The 16,503-nt window shown below is 43.8% G+C and overlaps 1 protein-coding gene across 1 annotated transcript; it reads right to left on the bottom strand.

Moving 5' to 3' along the window:
• Positions 1-7,379: 7,379 nt before the first annotated feature.
• vsig8b (V-set and immunoglobulin domain containing 8b) lies at positions 7,380-11,663 on the bottom strand. The gene is made up of 8 exons (XM_023278875.3): positions 11,571-11,663; positions 11,148-11,221; positions 9,374-9,534; positions 9,053-9,254; positions 8,635-8,787; positions 8,423-8,545; positions 8,079-8,217; positions 7,380-7,987 (listed from the first exon to the last, which is right to left on the bottom strand). Exons 2-8 carry the CDS (start codon positions 11,212-11,214, stop codon positions 7,771-7,773), a joined length of 1,062 nt encoding a protein of 353 aa, XP_023134643.1. The 5' UTR covers positions 11,215-11,221; positions 11,571-11,663; the 3' UTR covers positions 7,380-7,770.
• Between the last annotated feature and the right edge of the window lie 4,840 nt (positions 11,664-16,503).

The following is a 16,503-nucleotide window of genomic DNA, read 5'->3' as shown; positions in this document are numbered from 1 at the left end:
GGAAAAGATTCACACATTAAGTCTTTGAAATACATAAAACAGATACAAATAGGCTCAATTAAAATCTCCTATTATGGTTAAAAATATATGTGAAATCTGAAATTTAGGCAATCATATGTGACATAAAGCTCAGGGGAAGGAGGTGAGAGAAACGTTTGCCATTTTTACCTCAAACGAAGCTCCCTTGGGTCAGACGAGGCTTTTTATTGCTCTGAATCTTACTGAAGGTTCCTGCTTTCATTCTCTTAGCCTGCCAGTCATCACAATACGTTGTCTGACTCAATACCTTTGGCTGCAGCTGAAGAATCCTTTGTTTTGTTTTGTTTATCCAAGTATTAATCCTTGCCTGGAGTTGTCAGCAGGATGCACACGGCAAGGTGAAACCCTTGGATTTAAGAGTTCCTTCTCGGGGATTTATACGAGTATTAGGCATGATTTGCATCAGTTCTGACCACAGGTAGTGGGGACAGCTTATTTGCATTAGATGGGAAGGATCTGTGCTCATTATGGACTTTGCTGTATGTCTATCAGTGCAGCGTGATGGCTCAGCCCATCCATGGACCACAATCTACCACGCTCCACATGCAAACGATTATTCCTGCAGCACCGCCGCATATTTACAAACACCAAACCATCCACACACCTATTTACCTGATAAGAAAAGCAAATCACCTCAGAATCACCTTGCTTATGCAACACCTTACCACTAAAGTTTGTGCTGTGGAGGACACTTACTTTGTAGACAGACGTATATGAAGATGTTGACTTAAATTATTTTGCACTTCTATTTAGATTTCTTGTTTACTTCATTTACCTAAGCAACCACCCGGTCAAAGCAAGCAAGATCCTAATTACATAAGCATTTAGCATGGTTTCCCATAGTCACAATTTTCTTTATGAATAAATAAAGATTTCAAGGACAGATTCTGACTTTTTTGCATAACAGCATGAAAAAGCTCTTCTTTTTTTTTTTTATTGCCAAAGCTCTTTGAATCTAGATGTGAAAGCAGACTGCAGTGGGAGGTTTCCTTTTCTTTCTTTTTAGTAATTGCTGTGCCAACCCTGTTAAAAGTTCTGCTCTCGAAGAAACTTATTATTATAAAAAGAGATTATCTAGTTTCTGAGTGAGGTTGCAAGGATAGTAATTGTAATTAATTATTGTATCTATTTCCCCACTTCATGCATGGATCAAAGAACAGATTTGTGTTGATGGATGCACACTTGTTTAAAGATTTGAACTGAGCAAACAGTGAACGGATGACAGTGTGTCTTCGTCTGAAGCAAATGAATGACAAAAGTCAAACACAGCAGTGGCACATTGCATGTTATGAACATGTGTGAGGGGAGGAGGACTGCAAATGCAACCGTAAGTGCTTCTGCTTACAGCTCCATGAAAAGGTAATTTTAGAAAAGCGTGCCTAAAATTCAGAAGTCTAAATTAGACGCTTGCTATTTGTAATCATTTGAAACAGTACCACTGCTTTACAGATGAGTGCAGCCTGGCTCCTGGCCTTAAAGGGACCGGGGGGCAGAATTTATTGCTGATAGTCTCTGCAACCCACACCGCTTCTCGCAGCTCTTATTAATGCAACATTCACCTTTTGAAGATGGGATCAGGCCAATACGGGCCGTTTTTCCGGAGAGGCGGGCCACGGGCACAGTGCTGACTCTGCCTACTGAAGGTGTCAGCTGCAGGTGAGCACCTCCACTGTTAGCAGGTACTCTAATAACTGGTTTACTGGCTGCTTTGCAAAACACTGGAGAGACACATCACACGAGCGAGGCAATTTTGCTGCTCTTTGTTCTGCAAATGAAAAATTTTCAAGGAGGCAGATGCACATGAGAGGATTCTAGGCAAAGCCGACTTCACTGTCTTCCAATATTTCTGACACATGAGCAGCTTAGCGTTTGATTTTATATTGATCCACGTATCCACGTACACCCCTGAAAATACACACTCTACTCACTGAGACAGCACAAAAGTTGTTTGTTTGAACATATCTATGAAATTAAAATCAAAGTTCTGAAAGCCAGCTTTGCACTGTGTTAATTTTAACGGAAACTCCATTAATTAACCTCTCTAATTGAATTGTATTTGAACCTCTGACCACTGAGAAATTGGCTGCTTTCAAATGATAGCACCTAATTTTCCATGTCAACAGAAAATATCTGATGTTATTATGAAAGCAAAGCTCATTCAACTCATTCAGTTAAGTTTTATGTTTGTTAGTAAGACAAAATTATGCGTCTTTTGAATGGCAGATGTGTTTCAAATGTTGTCTGATTATGTTTTGTGATCCAAAACCAGCAATAAAAGACAGAACCATTACACAGAAATCTAAATGCTAAATGGGATTTAGATGAAACTGTCCCCTCAGACTATCAGGCTCCTCTGCTGTGGAATGAGTTCCAGTTTAGGTTCAGGAGACAGACATCCTCTCAACTTTAAAGATCAGGTTTAAAACTTTCCTTTTTGATAAAGTGTATAGTGAGGGCTTCTCAGGTGGCCCTGAACCATCCATTAGTCATGCTGCTACAGGCCTAAGCTGCTGGGGGACATCCCATGATGCACTGAGCACCTCTCTGTCAGTCTTCATACATTTACATGCCACCAGCTCTGACTTGTCTCTGCTGGAGTTTGTGTTTTGTCCTCTCTGCAGAAGTAGCTCTACAGAGCTACACATTGCTGATCTGCAGTTACTGGCCATACTGACCTGAGGCCTGTACAATGAAGCAAATCCATCACTCCCAGGGAATCTTTAAGTTATATGTCTGGATAAGTGGTCTTACAAAGCTGGTTATAAACTCAGTAAGTCAGCCCAAGGGTTTCTAAACCTCGATATGAGCGCATTCACATGAAAAAAGTGGAGTTGGTAAGAGATGACCGACCACAGACAGGGGCAGTTCTACTGGCACCAGAGTGGCATAGTTTACAGATGAAAAGAAAAATAGCTGGCAAAAACCTGCTGTCTAAACTTCAGCAGGTCAAATGAGTTTAGACTGTTTAAATGAGGAGGGTAATTAGGCTTTTTTAGGGCACGTGTGGATGTGACTATAATTACAATTGTATATTCTGTCTAATAAATGTGTTAGATATATTCTCCTGGTGTGTGAGACAGTTTTAGTCCTATTCTTTCAGCTACTTGGTGGTTAAATAATCTCGGGCGCAAGTAAAGAACAAATAAAAGAACCTAATTCAAATCGATTAGTAGACTTACAGCAAATCTTATAAGGTCAACAAGTGCAAGGCTTAAGTGTGTGAAACACTTTAAGATTATATTGCTCTAAAAACTCTTATCTTTCCATCTCACTATCTGTGCACTGAGCTTCAATTAATACCAATAGCATTTTCCAAAACAACTGATTGGTCAGTAGAAGGTGATGTCATACACACTGATCTCTCCTCTGGAACAAAACCTGCTGAGGAGCTGGTTATGTAAGTTATCATGGTGATGTTTTTTTTTTTTTTTTTTTTTTTTTTTTTTCAAGATGGCGCCGTGCCAGCGGCAGCTAGTTACAGCAGCTCCGGTTAACTTTAGGTCTGTTTAGTTATTTTTGTAGTTTTCTTCTCTTTTTAAGTTTTTCTTTTCAGCAAGTAGGGTGACGCTTTTGTACGGGACAGACATGGATGTGCAAATAGCGTTTTCCCTACTTTGTTTACTACTGTTTTCGGAACTTTTTAAATCTGCATCTGGTGACCCGTTCAGCCATGGCTCCATTGTTTACAGTCGGGAACAGCTGTTGGCGCTGAGCCAGGCCAGGCCGCCGTCGTGGGAGAGACCAGACATCCCAGCTGAGCTCCGCAGAAGGAGGAGAGGATGCCGGGCAGGACTGAAGCGTCGGGAGAAGAGGAGACGCTACAAGCCGTCCGTTCCATCTGTGATTATGGGGAATGTGAGGTCTCTCCCGAATAAGATGGAAGAACTGACGGCGCTGACCAGGCTGCAGTGGGAGTATCGGGAGAGCAGCCTCATGATGTTCACGGAGTCATGGCTGAACGAACTCACTCCGGACTCACTTTTAACTCTGGACGGATTCCATCTGGTCAGAGCGGACCGGAACGTGAGGGAGAGTGGTAAGAGAAAGGGTGGGGGCCTCGCGATGTATGTGAATGAGAGATGGTGTAATGCTGGACACATTAGTGTTAAAGAGCAGCTCTGCACTAAGGATGTAGAATTACTGGCTGTCAGTCTGCGTCCGTTCTATCTGCCCCGGGAGTATTCACATGTAATAGCCATTACTGTGTACATCCCTCCCTCGGCTGATGCGGCTGCAGCCTGTGAACTCATCCACAGTGTAGTGTCCCAGCTGCAAACATCTCACCCTCAGTCTCTTATTATCATCTCAGGAGACTTTAATCATGCATTGCTCTCTGCCACTCTCCCCACGTTCACACAGTACGTGACCTGCCATACCAGAGACAATAAAACCCTGGACCTGCTGTATGCAAACATCAAGGATGCATACAGCTCCTCACCCCTCCCCCCGCTGGGCCAATCAGATCACAACCTGGTGAGACTGCAGCCCATTTACATACCTATGGTGAAGAAACAACCCCCCACCACCAGGTATGTGAAGAAGTGGTCTGATGAGGCCACTGAGGCGCTGCAGGACTGCTTTGAGACCACAGACTGGGATGTGCTGTGTGGTCCACACGGGGAGGACATTGATTCACTGACGGACACTATTACGGACTACATTAACTTCTGTGCAGAGAACATCGTACCGACCAGGAAAGTACGGTGTTTCTCTAACAGCAAACCCTGGGTGTCCCTGGAACTGAAGACCCTGCTGAAGGAGAAGAGGAGGGTTTTTGGATCTGGGGACAAAGAGGAGCTGAGGAGGGTGCAGAAGGAGATAAAGAAGAAGATCAAGGCGGACAAGGCCAGCTACAGGACCAAGATGGAATCTCACCTGCAGGACAATAACACAAGGGAGGTCTGGAGAGACCTGAGATCCATCTCTGGTTACAGCAGAGGCCATGAGAGGGGAGCTGCAGCAGGAGGCCAGGAGTGGGCCAATGAGCTGAATCTGTTCTTTAACAGATTCGACTCTGCTCCCACTCCTCCCCCCTCTCATCAAAGCACCAACCAGCCAGCTCCTTCTTCACACCTCAGCTCTCTACCACCAACACCACCAACAGCACCCCTCCTCCCATCCCCGTCTTCTACCACCTCCGGACTCTGCATACAGCCCCATCACCCCTCCTCGTCTCACCCCCCACCACCACCATCACCCCTCCTCCTGCCACCCTCCCCCTGCCTCTCCATAACAGCTGATCAGGTGAGAAGTGAGCTTAAAAAGATCAAGACCAGGAAAGCTGCAGGTCCTGATGGAATCAGCTCCAGACTCCTTAGAGACTGTGCAGACCAGCTCTGTCAGGTGCTGCTGCACATCTTTAACCTGAGCCTGAGTCTGGAGAGGGTTCCTCTGTTATGGAAGACTTCCTGCCTGGTTCCTGTCTCTAAGACCAGGAACCCCAGGGAGCCTAACCACTTCAGACCTGTGGCCCTCACTTCTCACCTGATGAAGACCATGGAGAGGATCGTCCTCAAGAACCTCCGTCCCCAGGTGAGCCAGTATCTGGATCCACTGCAGTTCGCCTACCAACCGAACATTGGAGTGGATGATGCAGTGATCTACCTGCTGCACAGATCACTGACTCATCTGGAGAAACCCAGCAGCACTGTGAGGGTCATGTTCTTTGACTTCTCCAGTGCTTTCAACACCATCCAGCCTTCTCTGCTTAGGGTGAAGCTTGAAGGAGCGGGAGTAGACTGTCACCTGGCTGCTTGGACCATCGACTACCTCACCAACAGACCACAGTACGTGAGGCTTCGGGACTGTGTGTCTGATGTGGTAGTCAGCAGCATGGGGGCCCCACAGGGGACAGTGCTCTCCCCCTTTCTCTTCACCCTGTACACATCGGACTTCCACTACAACTCTGGGAGCTGTCACCTCCAGAAGTTCTCCGATGATACAGCCATTGTTGGGTGTGTATCTGAGGGGGACGAGCGGGAGTACAGGATGGTCATCTCTGACTTTGTTGACTGGTGTGAGCGAAACCATCTGCAGCTCAACGCCAGTAAGACGAAGGAGATGATCGTGGACTTCAGCAGGAGGAGGACACCCCGGACTGCACCGGTGAACATCCAGGGTTTGGACATTGACATGGTGGACACATACAAATACCTGGGTGTTCACCTCAACAATAAACTGGACTGGACACACAATACAGAGGTTCTGTACAAGAAGGGCCAAAGTCGTCTCCACCTGCTGAGGAGACTGAGGTCCTTTGGAGTGTGCAGGACTCTGCTCAGGACATTTTATGACTCTGTGGTAGCGTCTGCTATTTTCTATGCAGTGGTCTGCTGGGGAGCAGGGAGCACTGAAAGGGACAGAAAGAGACTAAACAGACTGGTCAGGAGGGCCGGTTCTGTCCTGGACTGTTCCCTGGACTCCATAGAGGAGGTGGGTGAGAGGAGGATGTTGGCAAAGCTCACATCCATCATGGACAATCCCTCTCACCCACTGCATGACACTGTGGGGTCTTTAAGCAGCTCCTTCAGCAGCAGACTAAGACATCCACCCTGCAAGAAAGAGCGCTATCGCAGGTCCTTCATTCCATCTGCTATAAGACTTTACAACATCAGCATCACTGGCTGATGTTAACATAAACTGGACTATATCATTACCACCCCAAACCATAAAATTTGCACTGACATTCTTGCACTGCACATCTCTGCACTTTTAAACTTTATTTTTATTTTTTCTGTTAAGCCACTTTACCCTCATCTGTCACCCTTGTATATATTGTAAATATTATTACTATTGTTCTATTATTCTTTTATTCTTATCACTATGTCTACTGTTACATAAGCTGCTGTAACAATGTAAATTTCCCCTGGAGTGGGGAGAAATAAAGAACTTTATCTTATCTATCTTATCTTACCCCTGTAAGAAGTGAACTGCTGTCATAGTACTGAAACCCAGAGTTAGACCTTAAATTACCTCGATAACCTCACACCCCTCTCCATATTACAGGCCTCAGGTCAGTGTTTATTGTTCTCTTATCCCTTGTTTGTCTGTTTTCCATCTGCTATCCTTCTCTCTCTCTCTCTCCCTCTCTCTCCCCTTTGCCCTCCCCTGACCCGTCGAGGCAGATGGCTGCCCTCCCTGGGCCCAGTTCTGCCGGAGGTCCCTTTGTGTAAAAGAGAGTTTTTTTCTTCCCACTCTTGCCAGCAAGTTTGCTCAGAGGGAATCATTTGGATTTGTTTGGTTTCTCTCTATTATACAATAATACAAAGTCTTCACTTTACTATGTGAAGTGCCCTGAGAGGACTTCTGTTGTGAATTGGCACAATATAAATAGAATTAAATGGACTTGCTGTTAAAATATTTTATTGTTCACATTAAAAAAAGTAATAAACCAATTCATGTGCATCAAAGGAAAAAAGCACCTTCATAAAAATACACTGTTTACCTATATACATTTTACACGCAGTATTAGTAAAAGTGGTGTAAATAATGAGTTGGATTATGAGAAACTGCCCTTGTTGTCATTTGTCCAGAGTAAGTACTGAGGTAAACTTTTAAGAGTCTGCAGTAGCTATACAGCACTGCTGTTGTTCTCCAGTTAAATATAATATTGCACCTTTTATCACATACAGAGCTTACATAGAATGTTCTTCACAAGGTGGTTTACGCTCAAAGTCTTTTCATCAGAAGGCGTAGTTTTGTACAAAAATAAAAATCTGTCACGCCTGCCTGTTACACGGGGTATCCATATTTGTGGTCGTATTTGAGATGAGCAGGTCTGTCCTCCGCATTACTCTCTGCTGTGAAGATGGGTCCTGATTCGCTGACACTGGGCAGGTACTTCCTCTCAGAGCTGTACTGCACACCGGGGTGAGTGCGATATCCCAGCACCGAGCGCAGGCTGGAGTGCCTGCTGGAGGGCCTGCTCTCTGGGGCCTGGACGTCCTCCCTGATAAAACAAGGTCACGCCGGTCTTAATTAGAAGATTCTCTGATCTGAGATTAATTCACGGCTGCTCGAAATAGTTTTTCACACAATACCTTATTTCATTTGCAACCTCCTTCTCATAGCGACGCTTGTGGCAGCAGCAGATCAGGAGCCAGATGAGAAGCAGGAGCAGGAGTAACAGCAGCAGAGCACCGATCACTGCACCAACTATGACGCCCACTTTATTGGTAGCTGGAAGAGAGGATGTTATGTTTATAGCTCAAACAGCTCTCCTGCTTTACAGTCATTAATTCCAGCTCCAACAAGAGGCTTATATGTGATTTTGTGTTAAAGACTGCAGCAAATGCAGTAGCAAAACAAAAAAGGTACCTCCAGGACATAAAAGAGTGTTGAGAGTTTTTAAAAGTAAAATTAGGTGATGATATCGTAGACTTACGGTTGTATGCATGCAGTGCATATTTACACTGTGCTGTGCCCACAGCATTGTTAGCCTCACACACGTAGCTCCCAATGTTGTTGTCTGTATGGTTCCTTATCAAAAGCTCCCCGCTCTGTGGGTCTTAATGGGAGAGGAGAACATTCAGCGCGGACACTTTACCTATACAAATACAACAACAGAGAGAGGCATTTATATGTTAAATAGCTTACCTTGGGTAGCAGTGGATGGCATTGCCCCTCCGCTCTCCCTCCTCCACACATAGCTGAGAGGAGTGGACCCCTGAGAGGATTTGCAGCGGAGGGAGACTGTGCCACCTCTCTCCTCACCACCTTCAACCCAGCACTTAGGCACTGATGGGGGAACTGGTGAAAGAAAAATAAATAGACACATGCCACAAAAAAAAAAAAAACCTGTTTTAGGATGATGCACTGATTTATTACAGGAGGCTGAGATATGTGAGAGGTGAACATGTCCGTATGGCAACACAGGAAAGGTGAGATCATCAGCACAGGCCGAGACAAAGGAAGAGCTTTTACATTCCTTGTGAGTGAGAGCTGCATTTACAGAACGGACAAGAAGGCTGAGAAAACAAACAGGTAAAACTGGTCAAAAGGAATTCATCCTCACCCATCACCACCAGAGTGACTTTTCTCATGTCGACACCAGGCGACTTCTTGACTTTGCACTGGTATGTGGCTGTGTCTGAGAGCCTCACGTTTGCGATAGAGATTGAAGCGTCTCCAAGCTTGGGGTCTGTTATGAAGTTGAGCCTTTCGGAGAGGCTGGGGTCACCGTAGTGGTGCGTCTGGCCGCCTGAATATTCTAAGAGCTAAGAGCCAAAGATTGCAGTGAGTGATGGCACTTTTTCAAAGGACGTTTTTCCACTTAAAACCCAAGAAAATCCCCTGACAGGTCATTAATTTCTGTCATCAAACATACACAACATACCAGCTGGTCTTTCTGCGTCATGTCCGGGCTGACGTTGGACCACTCGATGTCCAGCTCTCCTGTGTCTTGGGGGCCGGGGGTGTAGGTGCACCCCAGGTTGACTGTTACTCCTTGAGCCATTTGGATAGTCTGTGGTCCCGAGGATGTCACCTGCAGCGCCTCTATCACACGGGATGGACACAGAAAATGTTTTAGTCGGATCAGTCTCATTTATAATGTACACATTTCCCTCGCTCCAGTTTTTATAATCATCTAATGAGGCTAAGAGACAAACAGAAAAAAGACAGAATAAAAGTAATGTCACTCTCAAACACATTAATATTTTCCCCTCTTAATGGCATTCAAGCTCTGGGCCTGTGCTCACAAGCAGTCTCAGGGTGGAGCAGCAGTGCTGATGTGAGACTAATTGGCCTCTTAAGTCAAACCGAAGATTTGAGAGTTTGGAGCAGAAAAAGTAAAAGTGGTATTTTTTGCAAAAATGAGTTACATATTAATTTGAAATTCTGGGGGCTCATTAAATGTCAGAAAGATATTGGTAAATGATGGCGAAAAATAAGTACATGACCAAATTGACTTGACAAATGGCAGTTATAAGACGTCCCGGAGTTGACACACACCCTGTTGACTCACTGTTTACAGCCATGGATTTTAATTATTACTGAAAGCTCGGCGTGTATAGAAAGAACAGAGTGCTGATTATTATTGTGCCACAACACATTTCAACAGATCCAGGTTATTTGTCTTGGTAATGCCCAAATGCCTTCCCAACATTTCCCCATTTAGATGTTTAACCTTCATTAAACATCTAGAAGGAGCACAAATCAAATCAGCCTCTCCTTTGACAGCACTCATCATTAAATCCACTATGACACTCTGAAAGCCCTTCAATGCCACTGCAAGAAAACAAAGCATGTCAGGGGTATTTATGAAAGCGTATAAATGGCAGATGTGATGAAGGGAGTCTGAAAAAAGCCTCAAATTAGTCAGTCAAATGTTTACACTGCGAACGCTTCCCCTGGGCAAAACTGTGTGATCTAAGAAGGATGTGTATTTATGTGAAGAGACAGCTACGCTAACCTGTCTGTGTGCTTAAAGCTTGATGCAAAGAGCTGCAAATATCCAAATCCTGAGCGCCGTCTCACTGTCCCAGACAACACTTTCCTCTCAGTACACCAGTGGAAGGTTGCACTGGAAGAAGTAAAGAATCAATCAAGCCTCTTAATGCCGAGCAGTCAACTGCTGGCCTAATGAGGTGGTGCAATGGGAAGATTTAGGGGCTTCCAGGCTTTCGTGGAACATGATAAGAGTGCATGTTAGGTACACTGTTCACTTGCCGCTCGCACTTGATTTCATTTTACTTCTGTTTTTATGGTGTCCGTATATTAAAGCAGACAGCTTGGATGGGGGCCCAAGACTAATTTCTCCCCTAGGGACAGTAAAGTCTCTCAGGGTCATACTTTGCAAATGCACACAGCAATTTGATCATCAGAAACAGCAAAAGAGGTATGAATGCTATGCAGGATGCTTGTCAGCCACCCACATTACATGTACATGGTTCACTGAGTGTCTGCAAAGCAACTCACCCAGTCAGAACATAAGCTAAGAGGATGTCAGGCCGGTCAGCCTGTGGTGTGAATCACAGATCAGGCTGGTTCTACAAATTAAACATCTCTTCTGAGAGGTTGAGCTAATATCTCAGATCAAAGAGTCAACAGACTAAAAAGACATGTCCTAACTTATCAAACACATTCTTTAGATATGAAATGAGACTCACCTGTCTTCAGCTGAATTGTTATCAGAAGCAGCGCAGCCACCTTTAGCCTCGTAAACGCAGGCTCCATTATAACCCTGACAGCAAACGCAACATTAAGTAAAGAACATACTCAGAGAAAAGTAATTTCAATCAGGGTCTACTATCTTTGGAACGCTGGTATTTTGCCTCTAAATTAATTTCGTGGAAATGGAGAGATCTATACTGTGGGGGTGACATCCACCTCTCTAATTTATACACCTCGGAATGGAGAAATTACAGCTATTTTTTTTCCTTTTTATAGTGTAAGTGAGGTCTAGAATGAATGATTGCTTTGCAGAAGACACGAACAAAGCCTGTCTGTACACATTATCAAGGAAATCAAGTTATGGGCATTAAAATATATATGTATATGTATAAATTAAGCTGTGACCTGCTGTGACATACCTTAAAGAGAAGAAAGAATCCAGTAAGTGAAAGTATGTCCTTCGAGGCCTGCCAGTGTGCCAGCACTGTTGTAGTTCTCAGGTGAAACTCAACAGCAGTAACTATTGCCACACCCTCTCTGGCCATAGTGCAAACGTTGGCCACACCTAGAGCTGAGATCATGTCAAACCTCCTTCATACTGGGGTTGTTTTGGGAAACAGATTTTTATAACCTGGAAATGCGCCCTTTAAAAAAAAAAAAAAAAAAAAAGAATATGAAGAATTGAGTTTTTTAATAATTTTTAAAATTTAGCAGTTTTTTTAAAAAATATTTCTTTGTTTTCTAATTGCAGGAATGTTCAGTAGCTTTCAGTTGTTTGGGCAGGAACATGTCCACCATTTGAAATTTCATCTCATAACTTATACATCCCAAGTCGTGTTTTTAATTTTGCTCTACGCTGCTATGGAGCAGCACTGTAACTTATTTCAGATTGAATTGGTCACCAGATTGTTCCCAAACCCTTCTGTGACGCACCCTGCTGACACACCCATGTCAACACTCTCCCTGTTGTTGTTGCTCCCAGGCAGACGGCGTCCAATTAGACATATGTTGATTTGTTGTTTGATGCCAACAAAGTGACAGCTGCTACTGCTGTTCAGGGTGTAAATAAAGCCTTTATCAGATGATTAAGCTTACAGCAGGAATTACAAATAGTTTGAGCTTCTTATCAGCTATGAATGATTTACCAAAATGGAAAGTTTTGATGTGCAGCTTAACAGCTCCATAACAGCAGTCATTGTGGCTTATATTTGTCTGTTTTAAATGTCATTGTGGTTGATGATCCATACATTAAAAGAAAGGCATTTTCGATGATGGACTGGTGAAATTATTCAGTATTGATTGTATGAGGGTGTACAGTATGAGCACTGAGCGTGACGTTAGCCATTAGGAAACTTAAGTGCTGGGTTAATGCGATCCTGCCAATAATGTTCATTAAGGAGATGAACAAATTAGTAACGCTCAGTATGAAGCATGATCAGAAAGCAAATTTCAAAATCAGCACCACCCCCTCCTCTTTTGTTGCACGCTGTGTGTTTGCAAGCTGTAAACCTGAGCTTCGTGCAGCTTGCGTGACTGACACCACACTCACAAATCTGTGTGTGAATGTGTTTTATGACTGATCCTGCAAATGTCAGGGTATGTGTGAAGCTATGCGGTAAGGCTGCTTCACCAGCAGGTGGTTAATTGCCCCACTTCCTCCCCCTGGTGTAAGAGGAGGTTCTGGCACTGGAGCACTGAACTGAACAGACTGTGTGACAGGACGAGGCGGGACCGAACAGGCAGTATTGGGGCAATGCACACGACCACCATTAACTCTGCAGGACAGAGTGTGGACAAGCATGATGAATACGTTTGTGGCCACTGACCTGAATGTTCTCAACTTGTTGCATCCCTTTCACAGCACCCTTTTTGCCACCCAATACTCTCCTAATTGCCCTACTAAACTTGCTAGATGAGAAGTAGCCAAACTCCAGCTCTGTCGTTGTGTTTATGGCCAGGACTTGCTTTAACCTGCATCTATCTTCCCAGATTTGGCAAAGGTGGCCTAATCACACCACAGGGTAGCAAACAAACCACCTTGACAGATGTCCAAATTACAAGTAAACAGCGTAGCAGGGGAGGCAAACAAATGACCAACGTGGGGAGGGGAGAGGCTACTGAAAAGCTGGGCTTGCCAGCAGTCATACTGAAATAGCAGAGCAGCGTGACTCACGGTGTGTCAATGTCAGGGAGCCAGTTAGGCACATATATTCGTCTCTTTAAGGTGGAACGCCACTGGGACAAGGATGGTGCTTCTGGCAGAGGGAGGCAGTCACTCAGCCCCTCAAACAGCTACCGTGAGAGGAATACGGCCAGCACGCTGTTGGCCACACACGGTATATTCATAACCCCCCCTGCCTCCGTTCTGCAATTAAACGTCCACTCTGACAGTGAAATTGATTTTTTGTCTCGTTTACAAGAATCAGTCTTTATTCACCGATGCCTGCGCGTCATATACATATAGTCTGCAGCGTGGGTGGCGTTAGTTAGACTGTGCAATAATGAGCACACAGGTAGCTTCTGTTTAAGTGTTTCCAGTTGTATTTCAATTCCAGCTGTTGTCTTGTTATAGTGTGAGGCCGCTAAGATTACTCCCTCTCTCCAAGCAGAGCGCATTTTCAGCTGCTCCTGCCCTGCATGCCTTCCATGTGCCAGGCTGCAGAATAAATAATAAAGTGGCAAATGCAAGGAATCCTTCCAGCCTCTGTGATTCTTTATCTCAGTAAGTATCCCACAAAGAAAAGGGCACATCTACCATCAAAGCATGTTTGAACGATGCTGGACACAGCAGGACAAAATCCCATTGGCGACTCTGCTTTCATTCTCCAGTATTAATGATTTTGAAACTAGTGCGGCTAGTGATGGTGTTATCATGATTTTATTTTTGCACCTCTAGCACAGAGAGAGGATATAAAAGAGAATGTAGATGAGGGCAAAAGAGAAAAAGAGGGAGAAAGATTAAATTCAGCCTGAAAATATAGCAACCCCCAGTAGCTACACTGAATTCTGTAAAAGGTGAGCGGGGTTACCATGTTGAACAGGCACCAATGACACAAATAGTGAGCATGCCAGGAAATCCCTTACACTGTGGCTCTTTGTCTGCATGTGCACAATTATGCAGCGTCATATCATCAGTAGAGGGTCCATCTAACCAGAAATGTGTGCCAAAACCTTATCCTGCCCATGCAGACGCAACGCTTCCTAAGGGATTGAAATTAGACAGGTGCATTTAAATCCCTGTGAAACAAGAAAGCCTTGATGGCTTTGCTTCATGTACAGTACGCCACTCTTCGAGTCTGCTTAAACTTCTAACCTAAGAACATGAAAAGACAGGGCGCCGTAAAGAAATTTCACATATAAAATAGGAAAGTAAATGGGAATTTATCGTGTATTTACTGCTCCATCCCTCCCTCGGTTCACAAGCTGCCCACCCACATATACCCCCGCACATACACACACAGCCTGCAGCAATATGAGCATAGACGGTGGAATCCATAATCCAATAAGTTGTGCTTCTTGTGCAAAACCCAGTGAAGTCTGGCACACAGACAGAGTCCATGGAGAGTGTGGTCCCCTAAGCTTTGCTTGCAGGAGTGGGATGGAAACTGTATTCTTTGATAACGAACTGCAGATCTCTCTCCCCCTCTCTGCTACTACGATAGCTCAGATTTCTCACACACATTGGGGAATTATGATATAATGATGCAATTTAATGCTGACTTTTTTCCTTTTTGTAAAAAATAAAAATATCAGTTAAGAGAGGTTTTCCAGGAATAACAGCCGGGTCGGCCAACTGTGTTATGGGAAAAAAAAGACTGGAGATGAGAATGAGCATGATGTTATGCTTTATTTTCTGTCGTATCCCGATTCAGTAAACAAGCAAGCAGTCATTTGGAGAGGAAATGATTGCTGTAGAGCTGAAGCTCAATTGAATGGAGTCGCATACACGCTTTGCCATGCTTGCAAGTGACGAAAGAAGTCAAACAGTGATAGCAATTTTCATCGATACACTCACACTTTGTGAAGTGAAATTGGTATTCTTCTGATGCTGTTTGTCCTTGTTCTCTGCCAGAGCTACAAATTAATGAACTTGACTTTGTTTAGTGCTGGGCAGTCATAAAAGCATGATGCTCTTGAAAACACAAGACACTGTAGCACAGTAATTACACAAGCATTCATGCTTGCATTACACAGTTTAGGAGGACACCATCTTTAACCTGAGCCCTGAACTGGAACTAGCTCTAACCTTAAATATAACCTGTGTCTTAAAGGAATTGTTCAACAGCTTGATTCAGTGCTTTTATCCAACCACTTTACAATTTGCCTGCCATTCACACACACACTCAGAGCAATTGCAGCGAACCATGCAAGACCCGGCCATCAGAAGCAATTTGGGGTTCAGCGTCCTGCCCAGAGGACACTTTGACATGTGGACAGGAGGAGCTGCAGATTAAACCAGCAGCTCTGTGATTTGTGGACAGCCGCTCGTTCCTCCTGAGTCACCCTCTATTATCGCTCATTTGTTTTCAAAGTTTAAAAAAACAACACGCAATCCTTCATAAAGCAACAAATTATGGCTTTTACACTTTGGCTTCTGTGCAGGAACAAATAAGACGTGAAGTGTTTATTGGCAAACTTTGTAGGTATTGTTTGTTTCTAGCGTTTGTGCTCAGCTGAACTAAGCAGCTGCTGCATTTTTATGAGACATTAAATTACTTACTTACTTTATTACAGACATGAACGATTTATTAATCATTTCATATAATTTAATTTCATGAAATCTTTTTCATATTTGTGGCATTTGCCTTCATTTGAGAGTGCAGAGAGAAACATGGACAGAGAGGGTCTCATTGCTGGCAACCAAACCATAGATGTTTAATTTATGTAGTATGAGGGTGCAATATGCAAAATAAATATAGCATTAATATAGCAGCAAACAGCTTTCTGCTATGTCAAAATATAGCAAAATATTCATAGCAGAAAATGAAATCACACTCCCTTTGTGTGACTCTGGGCTTTTCAGAATAAAAAACAGCATTCGTGTTATTTACTAGGTATGTCCTTGTCAAGATTTTTTATGCTGCTGATCCAGTCTGACTCATTTAAAATGATGTATTTACCAATACCAATTTTTACTCAGCCAAGGAGGCGGAACCTTGGCAGAGTTCTGTGACGATCGCTGTTGGTTTTTCTGGCTCTATGTTTGTCTGTCTGTTAGCAACATTACTCAAAAACTGAATAAGGGATTTGGATGAATTTTCAGGGAAGCTCAGAAATGATACAAAGACCAACCGATTAGATTTTAGCAGTGATGCAGCTTAAAATCCGGATTTGAAGATTTCTGTATCATTG

This window comes from Amphiprion ocellaris, chromosome 6, assembly GCF_022539595.1.
Source record: "Amphiprion ocellaris isolate individual 3 ecotype Okinawa chromosome 6, ASM2253959v1, whole genome shotgun sequence".
Lineage (NCBI taxonomy): Eukaryota > Metazoa > Chordata > Actinopteri > Pomacentridae > Amphiprion > Amphiprion ocellaris.
This window is presented reverse-complemented; position numbering and strand designations above follow the sequence as displayed.